At 47.3% G+C, this 24,832-nt stretch overlaps 1 protein-coding gene across 1 annotated transcript; it reads right to left on the reverse strand.

Annotated features, from left to right (window-relative positions):
• Window positions 1-1,515: 1,515 nt before the first annotated feature.
• fbxl16 (F-box and leucine-rich repeat protein 16) lies at window positions 1,516-22,998 on the reverse strand. The gene is made up of 7 exons (XM_079565453.1): window positions 22,620-22,998; window positions 12,158-12,843; window positions 9,299-9,541; window positions 7,753-8,018; window positions 4,851-4,935; window positions 4,229-4,292; window positions 1,516-1,929 (listed from the first exon to the last, which is right to left on the reverse strand). Exons 2-7 carry the CDS (start codon window positions 12,827-12,829, stop codon window positions 1,781-1,783), a joined length of 1,479 nt encoding a protein of 492 aa, XP_079421579.1. The 5' UTR covers window positions 12,830-12,843; window positions 22,620-22,998; the 3' UTR covers window positions 1,516-1,780.
• Window positions 22,999-24,832: the final 1,834 nt, after the last annotated feature.

The following is a 24,832-nucleotide window of genomic DNA, read 5'->3' on the forward strand; positions in this document are numbered from 1 at the left end:
GTGTTGTGTGTTGTGTCTTGTGTGTTGTATGTTGTGTGTCTTGTGTTGTGGAAAATGACTGTTTTCGTGGGTAACCAGGCCGTTGTCTGTAAAACAAATGGAGACAGTTGTCTGTTGTGTGTTGTTTATTGTATTGTGTGTTGTGTGTTGTTTATTGTATTGTGTGTTGTAATATTGTTTATTGTATTGTGTGTTGTAATGTTGTTCATTGTATTGTGTGTTGTTTATTGTATTGTGTGTTGTAATGTTGTTCATTGTGTTGTGTGTTGTGTGTTTTTCGTGTGTAACCAGGCCGTTGTCTGTAAAACAAATGGAGACAGTTGTCTGTTGTGTGTTGTTTATTGTATTGTGTGTTGTTTATTGTATTGTGTGTTGTTTATTGTATTGTGTGTTGTGTGTTGTTTATTGTATTGTGTGTTGTTTATTGTATTGTGTGTTGTGTGTTGTTTATTGTATTGTGTGTTGTTTATTGTATTGTGTGTTGTGTGTTTTTCGTGTGTAACCAGGCCGTTGTCTGTAAAACAAATGGAGACAGTTGTCTGTTGTGTGTTGTTTATTGTATTGTGTGTTGTGTGTTGTTTATTGTATTGTGTGTTGTAATATTGTTTATTGTATTGTGTGTTGTAATGTTGTTCATTGTATTGTGTGTTGTTTATTGTATTGTGTGTTGTAATGTTGTTCATTGTATTGTGTGTTGTTTATTGTATTGTGTGTTGTAATGTTGTTCATTGTGTTGTGTGTTGTGTGTTTTTCGTGTGTAACCAGGCCGTTGTCTGTAAAACAAATGGAGACAGTTGTCTGTTGTGTGTTGTTTATTGTATTGTGTGTTGTTTATTGTATTGTGTGTTGTTTATTGTATTGTGTGTTGTGTGTTGTTTATTGTATTGTGTGTTGTTTATTGTATTGTGTGTTGTGTGTTGTTTATTGTATTGTGTGTTGTTTATTGTATTGTGTGTTGTGTGTTGTTTATTGTATTGTGTGTTGTTTATTGTATTGTGTGTTGTGTGTTTTTCGTGTGTAACCAGGCCGTTGTCTGTAAAACAAATGGAGACAGTTGTCTGTTGTGTGTTGTTTATTGTACTGTGTGTTGTGTGTTGTGTGTTGTATTGTGTGTTGTATGTTGTGTGTTGTGTGTCTTGTATTGTGTGTTGTGTGTTGTTTATTGTACTGTGTTGTGTGTTGTATTGTGTGTTGTATGTTGTGTGTTGTGTGTTGTGTGTTGTGTGTCTTGTGTTGTGTGTTGTGTGTTGTTCGTGTGTAACCAGGCCGTTGTCTGTAAAACAAATGGAGACAGTGCATCAGACGGATCAGACGCTGCCCTCCAATGACGACGCCCAAAAACTATGAATCCTCCTCCACGTCCTCCATGAGCGTATGAAGGAAATGTCCCACACGGAGACGATGTCCCGATGTCCCGAAGTGTCCCGATGGAGTCCGCCCGGGGCGGAGAAGCGCATACATGACAGCGTAATGTGTTAGTAATCCTCTGTACACGTGGGGATGGCTCGGCTGTACACGTCCTCCTGAAAGTCTGGTCACCGCTGTCCAAGGTCCCTCGGGCCAAGAAAAAGAAACCGGGCTCTGGGACAAGACGTCGCAGAGCACCCTCCTCCCCCCTGCCGCTCTGTGGGGCACCTCGGCTGGGCGCGCGGTCAGTGGCGTGGCCCCCCTGTCCTGCTGCTGGTGGTGGTGTGGGATGGCGCGAGGAGGGAAGACTGCGGGGCCTGGATGTAGGAGAGGGATGGACGGGTTCCGGGGGGGGCGGGGGGGGCGGACGTGGCTACTCGATGACCATGCAGTGGGGCAGGTGTTGGGAGTAGTACTTGAAGAGCTCGGCGGTGGCCCCGGGGCAGTTGGTCAGCTCGAGCTCCTCCAGGTCCTGCAGCTGGATGAGTCCGGACAGGCCCGTGGTGGTCAGGAGGGGGCAGCCTGCGGGGGGACATTCGGATTAGGAACAAAGCTGCACCACATGCATCGAAAACAAAGCCCAGCCGACACATACAAGAGTGCCAAACATTTGACCGGTTCTGTATTTAGATGGGGAAAAAAATGAGAATTTTGTTTAAATTTAAAGTGTATATTTATAGTTTCACTTCCTTATACGTGTGTTAAGTGATGATGTCATCGCTCCATAAGACCCAAAGGGCCTATTTTATGCAGTTTTTAGCCATGTTGTTTTGCTATTTCCTTATCAAAAACACCCCCAGAGTGGTTTTTGGGCTTCATTCACACAGTTCTAATCAATCGTCCTGAATCCTGCTCTCAGCTGCTCCGCCCTCTCCTGGAAAACCACTGAGTTTCTCCGTTGTGTCGTCACAGCGGAACGGAAGTGCTCGGGTCTATAATGTAATGCCTAAATTTTATGTTTACGGCCTGATTTCAATTTGTAAAACAGCTTTTTCATTATTTCTGTTGTAAGAAAGAATTAAACGAGAAAACAAAAAAAAGGTCAGCGCTGCCCCGCAAACAAAACAAACCCCTGAGCGTCTGAACAGATGTCATGTTTGCACTGGGAGTTGTGAAGAAGGAGCTCTTTCTAACCTACTCTGGACCTCTGTTCTTTTCTCTTTCCTAACGATAATGTCACAGAAAAGGTGCAGGACTTTATTCAACCTTCCTAAAGAAGAGGACACTCACCAGGAGTTGGAATTTCCTTCCAGGATTCGGCGACTTTCACCAAAATAGTGTTTTTCTGTGACTGTCTCTGATGGATGTTTGGTAAATCTTCGCCTGAATCAAAGTGGATTCACTTTTATAACCAACGCGAGTCCCATAATGTAAACACTCGATGGACCAGAGGGTGAGTCAATCCAAACGCATGTTAGCGTGTGTGTTAGCGCGTGTGTTAGCGCGTGTGTTAGCTTGTGTGTTAGCGCGTGTGTTAGCGCGTGTGTTAGCGCGTGTGTTAGCGCGTGTGTTAGCGCGTGTTAGCTTGTGTATTAGCGCGTGTGTTAGCGCGTGTGTTAGCGCGTGTGTTAGCTTGTGTGTTAGCGCGTGTGTTAGCGCGTGTGTTAGCGCGTGTGTTAGCGCGTGTGTTAGCCATTTATGAAGCTGTGTTGCAGATGTCGACTCCTATACGTAACTGCATCGTGAAGTAACTTCACTTTCTGCCCTGTTATATTTCTACTTCTGCAAAAGTTGTATGAGCGGAGAGAGGGGGCGGAGTTAACTGAATCGAAGTGTTGTGTCTTCCGGGTTGGAAAAATACCTCCAGAAAATACTTATATTTATCACTAATATGAGTGCTCCATAGTGGTAGAGGTACAATATATCATATAAATGCCTATACTTAACTTTGGGATGGATAAAATAGACCCTTTAACTGCTGACATCATCAGCAACATCATCTGGAGGCAGGAAGTGATCAAGAGAAATAAGATTAAACTAAAACTAGCCATTATAAGTTTAAAACTACAACTTGTTGTGGCTTAAGGTGCCAGAACAACAGGAATGACATTTGAGACGATAAAGTAAGGTTTATTTGATGTTTCCAAAAACAGTTAGCTCCAATGGAAATAGAGAGGAATCTAACTTCCTGCCTCCAGCTAAGCCCTGAATCAATTGTTTGGACCCGGGAGTAGCTTATTATTGTGTGTGTTGGACAGTGACAGGAAGTGACATAGACAGAGGTAAACTATTTTAAATGGTTGCTGTGCCAACCATGTTATCTAGCAAGCAAGCTGTTCAGTAGAAGCAAAAAACTGCACTCGTTAGCTAATGTAGCATGAAGCTAATGTTTGATTCGTAAGCTTCCTGGTTAGCATTGTCCATTTTTGATGACATATTTATGGGCTGTTGAACCACTTTGCTCCTCTCCATGTCTCAGTATCTTTAGTAGAAAAATTGCCTTTGTTTGAAATGGGAAAACGTTTTTTTCTCGTCTTTGTTTTCCCTCTGGCTGCTGCAAACATGACCATATTCCAAACATGCTGTCTGTATCTATGTCAATGGAAAATAAATGAGTCAAACAGCTTCACTTATGAAAATGATTACAACAGATGTTATCCATCTCAATAAGTCATATTTTCAAAAGCATTAAAACCTGTCATGTGCACCTTAATGAAATAGTAGGCCACATGTAGGCAAGTGTGGAAGTGTCTTGCTCAAGGACACAATGACCCCATGCACCAGACCCTTTGGATGTTGCCACCACTGTAAGGCGGTGGGAGCTGCTGTTGTCATGTTGATCACAGCCACAGTGTGATCACAGTGAGAGAAGTGAAAGTACCTGCGAGTGAGAGAAGGCGCAGACTCCTCATCCCAAACAGGTGCTGCAGTCCGAAGTCCTGCACCTGAGACACACACAGTCAGCTCATCTGCACAGGGACACTCCACCCGGGGGGCAGACACAGACCCAGGGTCACTTCACCTGCATCCTATTCAATCATGTTCTATCTACGCACTATTGCATCAACATTTTCAGCACAATTCCAAATACTTGAAAATACTGCAATATGCTTATGTAACTTTCAGTTTATAACATTTCTGATAAAGATTCTAAAATAGTGTGTTTTTGATTTAGTAGAAGATGAGCTTCCACCTTTCTTCCTCCTTAGAGCATCATTTCTCTGAAAAGTCTATGGATATAAAAGGAAAAGACAATTCACTTTTGAAAGCAGAGTGGGTTTTAAGGTTGACTGTTGAGCTCCACTTCATTCACACATTACTGGAAACACTTTTTAACATCTGCACTCTGTCCCTGTCAAACCCTTACAGCCACATGCACAATATAATAACCAGTTACCAGTGTTCAAATGTTAAAGGCAGGTGGAGACTTAAACACCTGAAAGTGCCAGGTAGCAGAGCAGAATATGGCTGAGGCATAGAGACAAAGGATGTAGAGACAGTACCTGGCAGCACCAGCGCAGGTAGAGGCTGCGCAGAGACGACATGGTGGACAGATATCCCAGGCCTGTGTCTGTGACCCGCACACACCTGAAACACAACAGCACACAGTGTCCTTCATTTAGAATGGAAGCCCTGGCACATGTCTAGGAGTCCACACATCACACACTGAGCTACCCTATGATAGATTAAAAAAAGGTCACGGTCCTCTGCATTTGACCCATCCCTCCACACAGTGGGCAGTGGCAGCACCCGTGCCCACTGCTCCCATTTTGTGATGTCAATTCCTTCACCTCTGAAGTGTGCTGTTTGGACCAAGGCAGGACCAAAGCCTTGGACTGAAAGGCAAGGCCACTTTATTTATACCGTGCATTTCGTACACATGGAAACGCAATGTGCAAGGAAGTGAGTTTGGATGCACTGCCTTTAACGCCATGGCAAAGCAAGGCACCGAGGCTATGGAAACAGTGCTGAAGAGGGCGCCGCCTTTCCCAGTGTAGGTGCTGGTCTTCAACGTCAGACGCTTTGCCACGCTTCTCTGAACTCCACCCAGCCGGTACCTCTCAACTGAGTCCCACAAGTCAGCAAGGCCAGGTAGAACTAATTCTTCAGGTGGACGGCACCTCTTACCACCACCTGTAGGGCGGTGGCTGCCGTGACAGGCATCAGAGACTTTGCAGCTGCAGCTACGAACGGCATTGACAGTGGAAGAGGAGAACATGGTCCACTCGGACTTCATGTCTCCAAGTTTTTTTGTTTTTATTTTTTACACTTCAAAATAATTATCAATTTAAATGTACAGTGGGGCAAAAAAGTATTTTGTCAACCACCAACTGTGCTCCCACTTAAAAAAAATGCCTGTAATTTCTGCAGAGGGACCAGGACGACTGATCCGTGTAAAGCAAAGCATGAATGGGGCCATGTATCAGTAAGAGCTTTGAAGATGAAACATGGCTGGGTCTCTCAGCATGACAATGATCCCAAACACACCGCCCGAGCAACCAAGGAGTGGCTTCGTGAGAAGCATTTCAAGGTCCTGGAGTGGCCTAGCCAGTCTCCAGATCTCGACCCCATAGAAAAACTTTAGAGGGAGTTGAAAGTCCGTGTTGCCCAGCGACAGCCCCAAAACATCACTGCTCTAGAGGAGATCTGCATGGAGGAATGGGCTAAAATACCAGCAACAGTGTGTGAAAACCTTGTGGAGACTTATAGAAAACGTTTGACCTCTGTCATTGCCAACAAAGGTTATATAACAAAGTATTGAGATGAATAATTGAAAATGAATGAATGAATTAAAAATCAGACAATTTGATTTTCTGGATTTTTTTTCTCATTTTGTCTCTTATAGTTGAGGTATATCTATGATGGACATTACAGGCCTCTCATCTTTATACGTGGGAGAACTTGCACAATTGGTGGCTGATAAAATACTTTTTTGCCCCACTGTACGTCCACACTCACGCTGTTGTTCTGTGTCAAATTGTTGTTTCTTAGGGCGCACTCACACTTGTCCATCCGAACCGCGCCCAAGCGCTGGAAGCCCCTTCAGCACGGTTCGTTTGTGCAGTGTGAGTGCAATCAAACCGTGCCCGAGTCGGACTCGGTTCCGGACTGTGGCCCGCTTGGAGGAGGGGGGCCAGAGCGCGGCTCGGTTGCTCGTGTTTGCGCACACGCACAGATACAAGCGGCGGTTGTTTGGGCGGGTGCATTTGTCACGTAAAACAGTGAGAAAAGGCAGAGCAGCGGCTGCCTCGCTTTCGTCTCCCCGGCCCCGAGCGCTTCTCTCCCGGGCGGCTCCCCGGACCCCCGGCCACAAACCGCTCGTCTCCCTGACCGCTCACTCCCGATGCCCTGGCCGCTTCACGCACGTCTCGGGCTGACTTTACGGGAGTGGCTGCGCTTCTCCCGCCCTGTGTCCGAGCTTCTCTGCTACTGTACCCGGTTTGGCCGCAGGCTTTAGTGGGACAGATAAAACCTGCGGGGGCTTTTATCGCTTGTGATTTTGGTGCGTGTTCGTGTTTAGTGCTTTGTTGTAACGTAAAGCGTAGACTTCAGGAGTTCACCAACATAAAGCTGTTTAACCAGTGGCCGAAGCAGCAATGACTGACATAAACTGAGCGTCATATCTTCTGTTCTCGTAGCCTTTTTTGAAGGCTGTATATGACTCCAAAGAAAGGCTCAGAGCGGCAGGTGCTGCTCCCCCCCCCCCGCCTCAGCTGAGCGGGACAGAGGGACGCACACTTCTCTATTTCTCTGCTTTATTAAGAGCGACTATTAAATTCATCAGAACCTTTTTGTTAAACTGCTGTAAAATGCAAAGAAAAGTGAGTGAAGAGATTTGACAGGGCTCATAGTAGACATTATTTCATGCAGCTGTTCAGGTTTTTTTTTTTCTTCCGCATTATGTTGCGCTGCTGCTGCTCACGTGCACTTGTAAACAACTCCTCGTGCTCGGCCACGGCTCGGTTCGTTTGTGTAAGTGTGAGCGCGGGCCGTTCGGGGCATCCAGGCCTTTCCTCAAACGAGCTGGAGAGTGGCAGGTTCGGATGTCAAGTGAGAGTGCGCCCTAAATTATAGTTTAAATTTAATCTTCTTACGCATGCCCTTGTAGTCTTATATTTCAACTTTAGATTAATAACAAACTATAAAAAAAACGTTGGATGTTTTGTGTTACATGATGTGAACCTGTTCGGGACAATGACAATAAAAACAATTCTGATTCTGATTCTGAAATGTTGGGAGTTGTATTGGTCCCGCCCTCCATCTGCATCAGCAAATTGTAGAGCGTGAATGCAGCCTATGGGAGCATCACAGGCCAACGATATGGAGAGTAAAGGCGCCATGTTAGCCACTCATACAGCCCCCAACCCAAAGCAAAGCTCCAGAGTGTGTTGTCAGGCCTCTCACCGGTCCAGCACCAGCTCCTCCAGCTTGTGGAGGTCACAGGCGATGTACTCCAGGGCCATGTCAGTGATCCGGGGGCACCAGGACAGGTCCAGGCTGCGCAGCTTCCTCAGGTTCTCGGCGACCAGCTCCACGCCGTCGTCGGTGATCTTGGAGCACCCCGACAGGCTGAGGGCCGTCAGGTTGGGCAGGCTGTGCACCATGTTCACCACCCCATGGTTAGTGATCTCCCAGCATGAATGCAGCCGCAGGGTGTGGGTGGTGTAGCCCTGGGGGACAAAGGACACGTTTGAAAGTCATCATTTGGTCAAACATTTGATTGGCTTATTTAATCATTTTTAAATAATGCAATTGCAACAAGATTTGATTGTCGAGATTCAGTTACACATTTTAAACTGGTCCATTCAAATCCGGCTGATGCCTGACATTTAAACAGCCAAACTACTACATGAATGATCTACAGGGTTTATGTTTATTATATTATTATTAGGATTCCCATGAGCCACAGCAGTAGCTGCTGCTATTCTTCCTGGGTAGGAAAAAACAGCAGAGATGAGATCCTGAGGCTCCCAAACAGGACACCCTCCGGCCCCTGGCTGCGCCTAGAAATTCTGTCCATAAAAGTAATGAACAGAACCGGTGACAAAGGGCAGCCCTGAGGAGACCAACACGCACCGGGAACAGGTCTGACTTACTGCCGGCAATGCGAACCAAGCTCCTGCTGCGGTCATACAGGGAACGGACAGCCCTTAACAGAGGGCCCCGGACCCCATACTCCCGGAGCACCCCCCACAGGGCACCACGAGGGCCCCGGACCCCATACTCCCGGAGCACCCCCCACAGGGCACCACGAGGGACACGCTCGAACGCTTTCTGAGGAGAAAGCGTTGAGAGGATGGGCTGTATGTCACAGGCCAAAATGTAAATCACTCATTTTCTTAAAGCAATCTCTGCAGGTCCAGCCTGGAGCCCAGAGGCTCCTCCTGATGTCCTCACTTCTCTGTAGGTGCTGCTTCTCAGCATCACAACATGTAATCAACATTACATTGAATAAAATGAATATTGTACAGAGAGTACTCTGAAGTCCTTATTATTGCTGCGTTCATGTACACTGGGGCGGTTGTTTTCGTGAGATGTGACATCATGGCCCCAGTACGTTTGTGTTTATGAGGTTTTTATGGGGGAAAGTGGGCCTTTTTGATGTCATCAAACAAAAACGGTCTTTTATCACTGATTAGTGCGTAGTTCAGCTAATTATTTAAATGTGTTGTTAGCATCTCAAAAGCTAAATGGGAGTTTGTGTTTAAAAAATAAAAGGCCTTATTTATATGTGAAAACATAAAAAGGACAAAAAACTTGCAATACATTGTTTTCTCATATTATGTCAGTAATCTGTGTTCAAATGGATATCTCTAAATTTAAAAAGTTTCCGTATTCACCTGCAGCCTCTTGGATAGTTTATTCATGCCAGTTTGAATCCATTGAAGGCCGTCATTGCGACACGATAAATAATTGGATCTTTCTCTTGGCCCTACACGTGTGTGCTGACCTGCTTGGCGGTGAAGTAGGCCATGGCGGTGTCCGTGACGTGGTAGGCCTGCAGGCTGAGCTCGGACAGGTTGGGCAGGAGCTGTGAGATGGCGGCGATGGCGTCGTCCGCCACGTTGATGCAGTCGCTGACGGAGAGCGAGGTGAGCCGGGCGTTCAGACTGGACCACAGCCCCGCCTCCGTGAAGTCATTACACCCAGACAGCTCCAGGTGCATCAGGCCCTGCATCTGCTCCAGCATCACCTGCCCCGGACACACACACACACACACGGGTTTAACAGGGACGCCCTTCACACACAGCCCCCCCCCCCCCCCCCCCCCGAACCAAGCACATTTTCTCCATTTCGGCTTTACCCAAATTTAAAAGCTTCTTGAAAAAAGCCTCAAATTGGCACAAATAAGGTATGAAAAAAGACAGAAAAGAGAAATAAAAGAGTCTCAAAAACGTGCCAGAAAAGCAACAACACAACAAAAGAAACACGTCAAAAAAGCGACATAAAAAGAGAAAATATGTGACAAATACCAGCAACAACGCGCCAAAAAAGTTACAATCAGTTTCGTAGGCCTTAGCTTTCAAATCAGGCGTTACACGTTTGCTCTGCAGCCCAGAAGCTTTTAGATTTGGGTAAAGCAGAATTGTAGTAAATGCGCTCTGTTAAGAGGTTAATAGAGTGTTGGTGATGTTAGTGGAGCCTGTGTTTGAGAAGGTCCAACAGAGAGTGCCCTTTGATGATGATCAGTGGTGAATCATAATTCAGCATGAGAGTTTGTTACAGCACTCGTAGTGTAGGAATCACTGCTTCCTCTCATGCTTGTGCTCAAAATGGATAGAAACCCTGCACCGATGGAGATGTTTATCTATATAATACTTATAGGTACCATAATTCACACAATTCTTGATATTATGAACAGATTCCTGAGCGGATGCGACAGTTCCCAAAGGCCCGCAGCACCCTGCAGCTGCACGCCACTGAGCGGGACAATATTCATGGCCGAGCGTCATTATTTGTGTCATTCATCGTAACACGTGAATTATGGCTAGAAGTTGCAAAGGTTAGCTTTAAAAGAAAAGTTATAGGAGGTGGGTGTAGTTTAGGAGTACGTAGACAGGTAAGGACAGAAAAACAAATATATTTTTCATTTTTACGTGGCAGTAATGACTCTGAAACTTACACATGTTGAAAAACATCTTTAAAAGACGGTATTTCTATTTGACTTGTGTCTGTATGGGAGAGGTGTAGCCTGACTGACATGGCGTGCAGTTGAGTGAATCTTCAGAACAGCTTCTTGTCCAGCTCATTTAAACAGAGGGAAGGGCACTGGTAAAAGATCACTGTGCCACAGCCATCTTCACTGTTGGTTACGGGAGGAGGACTGCTGTGTTTTATGGGAAATCCTGGCATGGAAGATGACGCACCGTTAACTCCCGCCTCCCGTGCTATGATTGGCTCTTGCGGTTAATGATTCACACACGTGCGCGCCTTCAGATAAGCCACTGTTCAACCGCGCACGCCACAATCTATGTGCACGTATCGACTCTACCTACTAGCTGTTGGTTCCACCACACACACACCTTCACTTGTTGTGCACGGCGCCCCCACAGAAGGGCACGCTGAACAGATTGTCATAAAAAGTTTTAGAGCCGCGATGACAAATATGGACATACTGCCTTCTGGTGGGACTTATGGACTCATTCATGGGTACCAAGCTGTAATAAAACGAAAAAGAAACTGCGAAACTATGAACTGTGAAGGTAAGCTACATGCAAATGTCAGACTAGCACCAGCTAAAGTTGCGCTAACAGCGGCTAAATGCTAATATCAGCAAAATCCCCTTATAGAACAGCCGTATGTTGTGAAATATTAAATCCGTATGACCTGCGTGTTAATAATAGTGAGGGCTGTTCTCTCTCTCGTAGCCAATCAGAGGCCAGCAGTCTGTTCACGTCACATTAGTCACGGGTCAGCGCGCTTTGGCCACAGCCAGAGGTCGGTCCCAAAACATATACCTGGTCAGACCGGTTTGGCCTGTGGAGATACCACTATAGACAATACACAGTGATCACCCATGCCTGACGCTTCAGACGTGCTCAGTCTGTTTAGCCATGAGGGGCAGCACACACACAGTTTTAAATGGAAAAGTAGAAAATGCTTTATAGAAATAAACGTAAAGTGACTCTCTCTCACTTTGAAGCAGTGGTGCAAAGTACAAGTAAATAGACAAAGTAAATGAGTAAATGTCATTAACTTCAGTTCATTTTAGAGCTTATGTACTTACTACATTATTGATTTGAACAGTTATGGAATTTCTACAAATGTCCAAAAAAATGTCAAACCATTTGACTTTTTTGCACAATCTTAAATGTTATGTTCATGGCGTTGTAACCTGCCACATTGTTGGCCGTGGTGCTGTGATGACAGACTGTGGCTCTCCTGTATAGAACACTGCATGACTGTGTTTACAGATGAGTGAAGCCGTAGTGACACGAGTCGCCCACACTTCTCCATAACATCTGGATTTCCCTTCGATGACAAGGTGGTTCCCCGACATCTACTATGAGGATCTGGATATGAGAGGAACATTTATGCCCCTCTCAGTCATCCAAACTCTCCATGGCAACCAAACCCATGTCCCAGAATAGCATACATGCAGGTGCGGAGCGTTAGCTAACACATCAGTGCTCACAACACTCAGCATTTATCATCTATATTTAGCCCTAATATACATAAGAATTGTATTTTACCTGGTAGTTAAACCCTCTTCTTGTCTAGAGACTTCAAATGAATGTAGGTCACGTTGTACAGTGTGTTTGTACATCCTATGTCCACAATGCCCTGTCAGCCCCAGTAGGACACTCACCTCCAGTCCAGCGTCTGTGATGGTGGACCTCTTGAGGCTCAGAGACCTCACTCCCTTCTTGGACAGGGGGTAGTTATCTATGAACTCACAAATGTCCAGGTCCGACACCCCCACCAGGCAGAAGGCCTGGAAGCCCCTCAGAGCAAAGGCCTGCAGGCTAACAAACTCCTTCTCCCCGTTGGGCAGTAGCACATACAGCTCCTTGGCGTGCAGGATTGGAGTCACCCCCTCCCAGAATTTGGGCTGGTAGAGCACTTTGCGCCAGGTCTTACAAACTTGAGCCAGCACACACTTCTCTGCGGTGGTGAAGTACCATAGCAGCCTGTTGAGCAGCTTCTCATCCAGCACCAGCTGGCGCTCCAGCAGCACAGGCTTGGGCAGGTTCAGAGGGGCCAGGGCCCGGAGGGAGGGCTTCAGTCCCAGAGGCTTCATAGAGTCCAGCTCATTGGTCAGGAGGGGGGAGTCCAGGTGGTGGTGGTGGTGATAGTGCAGGGAGGTGGAGGGTGGGGGCAGGATGGAGGGCACCGAGGAGGACTGACACAGGCGGTTCTTAGCGGCCGGTGTGCCTTTGGTGATGCTGGCACTGCCCAGACCGTTGGGCTGGCTGGGGGGCAACTTCACCAGACCATTGCGAGTCACGCAGGTCGACTTGAGCTCGCTGGGGCTGGACATGTTCGAGTCTGGACCTGAAACAAAAAAGACTCACCATTAGACCCACGAACAACAGAGAGGACTTCAGACCCACGACACTGCAGCAGGTTAGGAACCACAGAGAGGACTTTAGACCCATGAACACTGCAGCAGGTTAGGAACTACAGAGAGGACTTTAGACCCACGAACACTGCAGCAGGTTAGGAACTACAGAGAGGACTTTAGACCCACGAACACTGCAGCAGGTTAGGAACTACAGAGAGGACTTTAGACCCACAAACACTGCAGCAGGTTAGGAACCACAGAGAGGACTTTAGACCCATGAACACTGCAGCAGGTTAGGAACTACAGAGAGGACTTTAGACCCATGAACACTGCAGCAGGTTAGGAACTACAGAGAGGACTTTAGACCCACAAACACTGCAGCAGGTTAGGAACTACAGAGAGGACTGCAGACCCATGAACACTGCAGCAGGTTAGGAACTACAGGGAGGACTTCAGACCCATGAACACTGCAGCAGGTTAGGAACTACAGAGAGGACTTCAGACCCACGAACACTGCAGCAGGTTAGGAACTACAGAGAGGACTTTAGACCCACGAACACTGCAGCAGGTTAGGAACTACAGAGAGGACTGCAGACCCACGAACACTGCAGCAGGTTAGGAACCACAGAGAGGACTTTAGACCCACGAACACTGCAGCAGGTTAGGAACTACAGAGAGGACTGCAGACCCACGAACACTGCAGCAGGTTAGGAACCACAGAGAGGACTTTAGACCCACGAACACTGCAGCAGGTTAGGAACTACAGAGAGGACTTCAGACCCATGAACACTGCAGCAGGTTAGGAACTACAGAGAGGACTTCAGACCCATGAACACTGCAGCAGGTTAGGAACTACAGGGAGGACTTCAGACCCATGAACACTGCAGCAGGTTAGGAACTACAGAGAGGACTTCAGACCCATGAACACTGCAGCAGGTTAGGAACTACAGGGAGGACTTCAGACCCATGAACACTGCAGCAAGTTAGGAACTACAGAGAGGACTTTAGACCCATGAACACTGCAGCAGGTTAGGAACTACAGAGAGGACTTCAGACCCATGAACACTGCAGCAGGTTAGGAACTACAGGGAGGACTTCAGACCCATGAACACTGCAGCAGGTTAGGAACTACAGAGAGGACTTTAGACCCATGAACACTGCAGCAGGTTAGGAACTACAGAGAGGACTGCAGACCCATGAACACTGCAGCAGGTTAGGAACCACAGAGAGGACTTCAGACCCACGAACACTGCAGCAGGTTAAGAACTACAGAGAGGACTTCAGACCCACGAAACTGCAGCAGGTTAGGAACTACAGAGAGGACTTCAGACCCACGAACACTGCAGCAGGTTAGGAACTACAGAGAGGACTTCAGACCCACGAACACTGCAGCAGGTTAGGAACTACAGAGAGGACTTCAGAACCACGAACACTGCAGCAGGTTAGGAACTACAGAGAGGACTTTAGACCCACGAACACTGCAGCAGGTTAGGAACTACAGAGAGGACTTCAGAACCACGAACACTGCAGCAGGTTAGGAACTACAGAGAGGACTTCAGACCCATGAACACTGCAGCAGGTTAGGAACTACAGAGAGGACTTTAGACCCACAAACACTGCAGCAGGTTAGGAACTACAGAGAGGACTTCAGACCCACAAACACTGCAGCAGGTTAGGAACTACAGAGAGAACTTCAGACTCACGAACACTGCAGCAGGTTAGGAACTACAGAGAGGACTTTAAACCCATGAACACTGCAGCAGGTTAGGAACTACAGAGAGGACTTCAGACCCATGAACACTGCAGCAGTTTAGGAACTACAGAGAGGACTTCAGACCCATGAACACTGCAGCAGGTTAGGAACTACAGAGAGGACTTTAGACCCATGAACACTGCAGCAGGTTAGGAACTACAGAGAGGACTTCAGACCCACGAACACTGCAGCAGGTTAGGAACTACAGAGAGGACTTCAGACCCACGAACACTGCAGCAGGTTAGGAACTACAGAGAGGACTTCAGACCCACGAACACTGCAGCAGGTTAGGAACTACAGAGAGGACTTTAGACCCATGAACCAGTGCTTACCTATGTTCCCGGGGTGTGATTTTTTTTTGTAGGTGAGTTGGTACATCAACCAATCACAAGTCATGCGAGTGAAATGTCATACATATATCAGTCAGCTTAACCCTGACCCTGCCCTAGCCCCTAACCTTTAGGATAGTGGGCCAGTGCCTAATCTTAATCAATAGAAGTGGGAGCACATAAGTACCGGGGAACATAGGGCTGACCCCCCTCACACAAAAACAAACCATCAACACAAGTTGGAAGAGGTTGTTTAGAACCTACATCACATCAGTGAAACTCCATCATTTCAACCCTAATATTCCTGATGATTGTGTCAAATGTGGTAAAGAAATGGGGACACTTTATCATTGTGTGTGGCAGTGTGAGGAACTTTAAAGAGGGGGTATTATGCAAAATGGACTTTTTCAAAATTTACATCATGTTATTCTGTCATTCCCTCATTAAAAACATGCCTGAAGTGTTGCCTTGGCACATTCACGTATTTTTGAGTAATCTGTAAAAACTCTGATGGCGGCCATTTTAGGGATAGCTTTGCCTGAGTCCTCCTAGGAACGCCCCCACCTCCTGGAGACGCCTCCGAGCTTTCGTCACCAGCCGAGTAACCAACCACTGCTCCTCAGCAGAACCCCCTCCCCACTGATGCCACAGACAGCGTGTGGAGGGGGCGTGTCGGAAAGGCTCAGAGGTTCTTAAAGAGACAGAGGCCTATTTCAAGACATTCACTACAGCCATTTTGAGAGAGACATTTTATACAAGGCAGTTATTCTAATTTACTGCATTTACAGACCAACAGAAGGTTTGTCATCATTGTAGTGTGATATAGACTGGTGCTATGTGAGTGAAAAAAGCCGAATACCCCTTCTTTAAATCTTTTGGAAGCAAATATGTGCGGACATTTCGGATTTGATTGAACGTAAAATGTCCATTGATGGTAAACTCTGTGTACTGCACAGTACTTTCCAAATAGCTTCAAATGCAATGAAAGAACAGGAACCATGTCATTTTTTTGCCTGGTACAGGTGAAATTTGTTACTGCTCTGAAATGGAAGGACATAGAAAGACCTGTGGCCAAACGCGGTTCACAGGTGTGGTTGATTCCTGTGTGTAAATGCGTGCTCATGTGCGGGTGGTGAGTGTGCGTGGTGGCGGTGCGTTCATGCCGCTCTGAACAGCTGCCGTGCGTTGCCACTGATTGACACCGCTCTAAAGGCTGGTTTATACTTCAGCAACAGCTCCGCGTTTAAGGCTGCTTGAAAATCGAGCGGCCGATCCCGCCCACCGCAGCCCCGTCTGCTTGACTCAAGCCGGCATCGTTCACGTTAGGTCTATTTTAAACATTTTTGTTTTTAAATGGTTTCAAATCTACAGCACAACGTGAATGCAGAGGAGCTACGCGGAAATTTAAAACAATTCTAGCTTGCGTCAAGTGGATGGGCTTGCAGTAGGCGGGACCGACACCTGCCGCCACATACACTCATCACCCGCACATGGGCGCGCACTTACACTGACAATACACAGGAATCAACTGCCCTGCCTGGTGTGGTGAGAATCAGCTGCAACGAGCATCAGCTGTTCAGAGCGGCGTGAGGAGGCAGGAGCAGTCCAAACACACATTCAGGAATCATCTGAGTCATCTGAATCATCATGAGTTTGGAGCAACATAACCACCTCTGCTACATCATAAAGACACAAGTCCTCTTTTCACTGTCTGAAAAGAGGAGATCTTTAAAATAATATTTTATCACACTAAAGATGAGCGCTCTTTTGATTTTTGTTGGGATCACAAACCTGGCTTGGATCGCGATATGGAGACAGACAGCATACTGCTCACCTCCTCCAAAGACATAGAAGTAAGAAAAAGGACTGATGTCTGACATTTATCCCCACGAGAGTCGCCTCTGCTCTCACCCAAACACAAACTGATTTCTGCAACGGAACAACAATACAACTTTTGGTCAACAACTACTTACTGCTAACAATAAAGCAAAGGTTTAGGTCATGTCTACACTGGAGCTTTAGGGAGAGCCTGTCTTGAGGAATGGTCTCAAATTCAAGCTCCTGTTTTATCCAGACTCATCAGCCGTTACAGGAGACGACCCAGAGCTTTTGTCTTTGCCAAAGGAGGCGACACAAAGCACTGGCTAAAGAGACTCCAGGGAGGTTTGTAACACTTTTCGCTCGAGTAACTCTGAGCTTTTGTGCAACAGCTCTCAAACTTTGACCCAAAGCACATATTTGATGGCTACAAACGGCACGCAATGAAAACACTAAAGTGGTGAGTTGAAGAGTTTCCTCTGTTTTAGGTAGAGGTGGGAAATATATTGCCTACAAGATATCGAAATTGCTGTTTGTCATCCAGCAGATAAGTAGAAAATGACTAAACAAGCATGACATTTGGTCCAAGTATTCACTAAAACCCTCTGTCAAAAAATCTGGGTGACCAGGAAAAATTCCAAGATGTCTGATGTGCACATTGATGTATGAGATACAAGCAGTTTCAGTCCTCCTCCAGCTCTCCTGATCATGTGTGATCTGTGCACCATCGGGGTCAGAACAGGAGCCCTCTGCCCTCGGCTTCAGCTGCACACCCTCAACTCAGTCTGACGAGATCTGAAAACTCTTTTATACCAACTCGTTGATATGTAAGACAGCATTTGGGAAACTAAACTAAACTATCACCAGTCTACTATCACAGAGACATGTGTAACCTGAACGTTTTTGTCTCTAAACTGTGCTGACTGAATCCAAGCTTAGTAACGTTTATTGTGTTACTAGTATAACTTTCAGAGTTCATTTGGTCAGGCAGATGGCGGCTGAAACATATAAGCTACTGTGGGAGGAAAAAGTGAGTACACCATGTGGAATTTCATACATGATCTTTATTGACATCACAAGAATGATTCAACAGTGTCTGCCTGAACTAATTCCACCCAAACAGTTACATTTGATCATATAATTATTGGCCATAACATGTAAGCATTCATAGGAGAGGGAGGAATAAGTAAGTGAACCCCTTGAATCTCACTGAACTGCAGCAGTTTTGTAAAGCGGAATGATCTAAGATTCATCCTGATCGTTGTGAGCGTCTGATCTGCAAGTACAGGAAAAAAGTTATTTCTGCAAAAGAAGAATCAGCAGATATTTAATACAGGGGTTCACTTACTTATTCCACGCTGTTGTGAATGTCTGAGGTTTTTCTGCCAAATATCTTGATAAACTTGTGAATTTATTTTTCTATTGGTGATGTCACGTTGTCCAGGCCCTGAAGCCACAAAACGGCCCCACACCATGATTCTCCAGACTCCACAGTGAGAAGAGGGTTTGATGTTGGTGATGCTCCATTTGTCCTCCACACATGACATTGTGTGTTCCTCCCAACATATTAAATATCTGCTGACCCTGATTCAGCAATAACTGCTTTTCTGTAGTTACAGATCAGACGCTCACAACGACCAGGATGAATCTTGGACCATTCCTCTTTACAAAACTGCTGCAGCTCAGTGAGATTCAGGCGGTGCACTTACTTATTCCTCCCTCTCCTGCGATTGTTGACATGTTATGGCCATTAAAAGTATGATCAAATGTAAATGTGTGGGTGGCATTAGTTTAAGCAGACACTGTTTAATCATTCCTGTGATTTTTATAAACATTTTATGACAAATTTAGGCAGAAATGTGAGAAATTCCACAAGGTGTACTCACTTTTTCCTCCCACTGTACATAGGTTCCATCTTTATAATTTGAAAAATTAAAAACAAATCCTTTCACCTTTGCTTGTTGACTCTACTTTAAGTCTGTAAAGCAAATGCATAAACTAATGACCAGAAACACGTGAAACTTTTGACCAAAACTGAAGAAAAAAAACTTGACATTTTGAGTGGACTGGTTAATGGAGAAGCACTGCAGTATTGTGCTGTGCAAATGCACAATTATTGAATATATGTAAGAAATGGGGGGAAAGCACAGCAGTGCAGCGCTTAGCACTCGTGCCTCACAGCTAGAAGGACCCGGGTTTGATTCCCACCCGGACGGGGCCTTCCTGTGTGGAGTTTGCATGTGGGACAACGGATGGAAATTAGCTTAAGCCTACAATCCAGTGTGGCGTGTTTACATACATGGATGTGCATGTATGTATGTTCATGAACACGCGCTGTGCTGACCAAACAAAAAACATCATCAAACAAATGAACAGGAAAGCCAGGCACAAAACTAATGTTCTGTCCTTTTCATGGCATTTATCATTTCTGTTGTTTCCCCACTGAGAAGATCTGTCTCACCCCTCTCCCCTCCATCAAGGACATACTCCACCTGTCTCCCCCTCTCCCCTCCATTAAGGACATACTCCACCTGTCTCCCCCTCTCCCCTCCATCAAGGACATACTCCACCTGTCTCCCCCCTCTCCCCTCCATTAAGGACATACTCCACCTATCTCCCCCATCTCCCCTCCATTAAGGACATACTCCACCTGTCTCCCCCTCTCCCCTCCATCAAGGACATACTCCACCTGTCTCCCCCCTCTCCCCTCCATCAAGGACATACTCCACCTGTCTCCCCCCTCTCCCCTCCATCAAGGACATACTCCACCTATCTCCCCCCTCTCCCCTCCATTAAGGACATACTCCACCTGTCTCACCCTCTCCCCTCCATCAAGGACATACTCCACCTGTCTCCCCCTCTCCCCTCCATCAAGGACATACTCCACCTGTCTCCCCCCTCTCCCCTCCATTAAGGACATACTCCACCTATCTCCCCCATCTCCCCTCCATTAAGGACATACTCCACCTGTCTCCCCCTCTCCCCTCCATCAAGGACATACTCCACCTGTCTCCCCCCTCTCCCCTCCATCAAGGACATACTCCACCTATCTCCCCCCTCTCCCCTCCATTAAGGACATACTCCACCTGTCTCACCCTCTCCCCTCCATCAAGGACATACTCCACCTGTCTCCCCCTCTCCCCTCCATTAAGGACATACTCCACCTGTCTCACCCTCTCCCCTCCATCAAGGACATACTCCACCTGTCTCCCCCTCTCCCCTCCATTAAGGACATACTCCACCTGTCTCCCCCCTCTCCCCTCCATCAGCTAGACCCATTTGAGATCTACAAACATCTTCTTCTGAGACACTGAACAGTGAAGAGGCACCAAGAGCCCCCACACCTGCAGCACGGAGGAGGCGTCACAAGAGGAGCTACAGGAAACAACAAAAGGGACCAACGAGGAGATGGTGATAGACTGTGGAGGGAGCTGTGCAGGAGGAAGAGGAAGGACGAGGTGGAGCTGACCAGTGCAGGACACCACGCTCTGAGACAGAGACCGTTTCAGATGATCAGAGGAGACAGAGGGCAGCTACAGTTTCTCCATCCTCCAAGGTCATGCGGGTGGAGTGGCTGAAGGACAACGAGACCATCGACCCGGCCGAGGACAGGAACTTCTACATCACCGTGGACACAACCTGATCATCAAGCAGGCGCGTCTGTCCCACACGGCCAACTACACCTGTGTGGCCAAGAACATCAGGGCCAAGCGCAAGAGCTCCACCGCCGTGGTCATCGTCTACGGATTTCCCATCAACCATTGCTCCTCCTGTGACCAAAACAGTGAAGATGGCGGCCGCGACACAACCATCTTTCACCAAAGGAAAAAAATGAGTGGAAAAAGAGTGGTGCCACTGAATGGGTGCTGCTGCCGGATGCTCTCTCATCGAATGCAATTTCTCCATCTGTGAGATCAATAAAGTATCATCTTATCTTATCTTATCTTAAGGACATACTCCACCTGTCTCACCCCTTTTTCATCATTTGTGATGCTTGATGGCTAATGCTAATGGCTATAGGAATAATACACTGAGCAGGCTAATGCTAACAGACTCTGAAAAGCCTCCCGGATTAGACGACTTGCTAACTGTCCTCAACACTGTCTTTTTAAATATTTTTTATTTCCATGGGCTCCAATCAGGAGGGGAGGAACTTGTTTGCTCTCCTTACTTTACAATCTCTTTAACAGCGTTGGCCCTTTTTGAAGAAGACAATTTGATTTGGCAAATCACTTATAACAAGCTCGCAGCGGCGGAGTGATCTGCTAGAAAAAAGTCCCTCAAAATGGGATCGTTCATGTGATGCAGGTCAGTTATATTCCAGACGTGATTCTATGGACACAGACATTTCTATGGTTAGTCTGGTGTTATAAGTGATTTGCCTCAGGTGCTCTGTGGAGCGGGTCACACTGTTTGTAATGCAGGCTAGCTGATACCATAGAAATACACTAGCCTTGCACTAGCCTAGCACCACGTAACTCTTCAAATATAAGAACTGCATGAATTACAAAAAAAAATATCTCCAGGTACCAGCGACACTCTGGATAATTTGGAAATGAGGCTTTATGTCATCCCTTTAACTCTGCCTTTTATTTTTTGACTGGGAACCCACCGTACGGCTATCGTAAAATGCCTGAAAATAAATGAAAAATATAGACACTCAGGACTCCACTCCTGCCACACATACTCCACAGGGACCATTAACTCAGCCCAAAGACCATTTGAGGGACCGAAAGAGCATTTCAGGGACCACTCGGACCAGTGCACAGCGCCCCTAGAGGTCATGGTCTGTAATGGTCCGGACCGGTCTTTAATATTCCCGGACCAGATACCACACTTTCGGCTACAACCCCCTCTCCAGCAGAGGTTTAGGTATAAACCTTCCCACTCTCCACTGCAGGTGCTTTTGTGGAAATGGAGGCATAACTTTCACCTTGTATTTCCTCCATCTTATTACTATGAAGCTTATTTGTTGATTTTTTAAACTTAAGAAGGTGAAACTTATAGTAAAGCCATTATTTTCCTCTGATCTTGCCTTGTGGGCTTATTTCCTTCCATTCCAGCTCCTATATTTGATATTTTATGTTAAAGTATTTGTTTCCTCAATCCCTCTCAACAGACTGATGTATCCCTGTAACTATTTACAAATCAAGCCCTGACCCATCAGTCGAAAAGCACTGAACCTTCAGGTCCTGACCAAGATCCTAACATGGTCTCACACTTCTGACAGCTTTGGAAGATAATATGTTTAGTGTCTGGGTGATCTGTATCTGAGCCCCCAGGTCAGCTCTGTCAGGCTACTTCAGATTCCTCACCATGTGCTTCAAATGTTTGGGACTATGTCACAGAGGAGTCCGAGTGTGTTGTTGATGTGACTGTTGAAGTGAGCCCACATGTGATGGATGTGTTGAAGGCCCCCACTGAGGCGCACCTGCTCTCACCCTCTGACACCAGATTACATCACAGAGACTGTTTTCTGTGGCATTAAAGCGCATCTTGCAGCCCCACAGCTAGCCTTGCCTCCGAGCGGCCCACGACTGTATCAGATCCAGCCTAGCCTGGCCCACCCCAACAGCCTCCACAGCCAGGCCCACCCCACACGGAGAGCCGGGCATCCTGAGCCCGGACAGGCAGGCCCACAGTCTGGGACTGATGCTCAAATGAAAATCAAAGCGCTTACGTCAGCGGTACCGCTGGCGTCATGTTTGTGTTAATGAAAGTCAGGCCGATGCGGTGGATGCACAGGCCGCGGCGCGCACAAAGAGCAGCGCCATCGCTCCGCGCTCACTGCGGAGCTGCGTCCATCAGCCCCGCGCCTCTCTCTGCCCCTCTGCCCCTCTGCCCCTCATGCTCCTCACAGCCTTACCTTCACAGAGAATCCTCTGAAGCTTTAATCCATGCTCTCGGTCCTCCCAGCGCTGCGGCGCGGTGAAGGCAGGAGGCAGGAGGAGGCTATGCGCGGACTCGGAGAGATGCCGTCCAGCCCATAGACACGCGCACCGAGCACCGACCCACGGCGGACACACGCGTGCGACCCACGGGCTTGTTTGTTTTGGGTCAGTCCTCCACAACACAAGCCTGTTGTTTTGGGTTAGTCTTCTGCCGTGTAATTTCTGCTCAGCACGCTCGCTCGCACGCACGCACACGCGCAGCGCAGGCTTCGTGTCATTTAAAGAGATAGCAGCTGGAGCAGCGCCGTGCGCGGTGAAGCCTGCGTCCTGCTTATGTAACAAACACTGTGCACTGCAGACACTGGTACAGGAGGCCCGGGGCCGGGCCAGGGGCCACTGAGGGCCCGCCCATCATGGCCCCTGCGTGTGGAGGAGCTCTTGTGAAGAGCAGGTTCTCCATAAGGTTATATTCATTATCATAGGCTATGTGACTGATTCACCTTTATGATAAAGAAAGGATATCACCACTACACCTGCAGATAGAAGATGAGAGAGCACTGTCCTGTTATGGGCATCACCTCAAACAGGAAGTGACATCACAGCTGCGCTCCTATCACTTGTCTTTTCTGGATCTGTCTCTTTGTTCGAGTCCAGAGAGGCAGCGACTGAAAAGGTTTCTATTTATAGTCTTATCCCCCCCACCCCCCGCCCCACGCGCGCGCGCGCACACGCATACATACACGCACGCACGCACGCACGCACGCACGCACGCACGCACGCACGCACACACACACTAAATATAGTCATCAGCTAGCAGAACATAAAGCGCAGACCCAGCTGGTGCACATACGCCACATGAATATTGCAGGGGGGGCCTCTTCAGTGGAGCCTTGGGGGACACCCCCCCCCCCCCCCCCCCCCCCTCGTTGGGCTCTGTCCACTGTCTGAAAAGTCCACATCGCGGGGACATCACACACATTCTACATGTAAAGTAAATGTTGTGATTAGGGAGAGAGAGGAGGACCCAGCCCGGAGATGACTCAGCCTCCTCTGTTGCCATGGAAACTGCCTTCCTGCATCCGTCTCTTGGAAACAGCGCGTCGCCGGGGAAGGCGAGCGGACGGGCCCACGTGTGGTGGGGGCAGTTATGCAGATGGAGCGAAATGTTCACAGGGAACGTGACGGCCAGCAGGTGGCAGCAGCATGCAGCCTGTACACATGCTCTGTGACTCCAGCACTTCCTCACCTTGTCTTTGTTTGGAGTTCTCTGGGCGTCACAGCTGGTCTGGGTTATTCAAACACAGAATGAGACCGTTTCAGTTTCATTGTACAGCATGGTCTGTGGCTTCATGATGAACACACTTTGAACAACAAGCAGCATCCCCCCTCTCTCTCGGTACAGCTGCGTTTTTTGCCTTTTTCTGTGAACTGCATTGTTTTACTGGATGCTTTTGTACGTCTTTGCCATGTTATTGTGGAGGTTCAGTGGAGGTGTCACAAGAGGCACTACAGGAAACAATGAAGGGACAAACGAGGAGGTATCCAGGCAAGACTCACTGCTAAGCCACAACTCAGTCAGATCAGATCCAATATTGGGCTTTAAAAAAGGGTTTTACCAGTAACACAATGTACTTATACTACAGCGTCAAACCCGATCACTGAGCTTACGGCAGCCACAGCGACGGAGCCATGCACCTATCCAGATGTGCACCTATCACCAACAAGTCACCTCACGTCAAGGACTGTGATTGGTTGATCCTTACACAACATGAGGAATTTGGCAACAACCAACCAGGCCCTTCCTGCTTAGCTTCGAGATCTGACGGGATCAGGCAGAGCAAAGGCCTTTTTGTGTTATTAATTGAAGAATACAGTGGAATGGAGAACTATTTTGCCTTGCGTCCAGACGCCGGGGTCACAGCAGGCAGGACAGGTCGCTCAACTAAACCATACCTGAGGGTTTTTAAAAACTGCATTAATGAAGTCAAATGTTACTCCAAGTCTGTTTTTGATGACATAGCACGGTTTAAAGCTGAAAAAGTTGATTTTGTCCATGTCTCCTTTTGAAAAAAACTTACCACACACTGTCATCCTGCAAAAGGTGAGACTTACAGGTGGGTAACCTTCCGGCAACTATAAGGTAATTTTGTAAGAATAAATGGAGGGGTAAGTTTAGTCCTTGTGGTAA

Source organism: Gobius niger (genome assembly GCF_951799975.1).
Source record: "Gobius niger genome assembly, chromosome: 10".
Lineage (NCBI taxonomy): Eukaryota > Metazoa > Chordata > Actinopteri > Gobiiformes > Gobiidae > Gobius > Gobius niger.

What these genes read in the sequence shown, in the direction of transcription:
- fbxl16 (XM_079565453.1), bottom strand. Translation starts at nt 12,829, where the DNA reads ATGTCCAGCCCCAGCGAGCTCAAGTCGACCTGCGTGACTCGCAATGGT. An exon ending in TCACAGACGCTGGACTGGAG is followed by an intron (nt 9,542 to 12,157) that starts GTGAGTGTCCTA and finishes TGTCCGGGGCAG; the next exon opens with GTGATGCTGGAGCAGATGCA. An exon ending in ACCTGCGCTGGTGCTGCCAG is followed by an intron (nt 4,293 to 4,850) that starts GTACTGTCTCTA and finishes TGTGTGTCTCAG; the next exon opens with GTGCAGGACTTCGGACTGCA.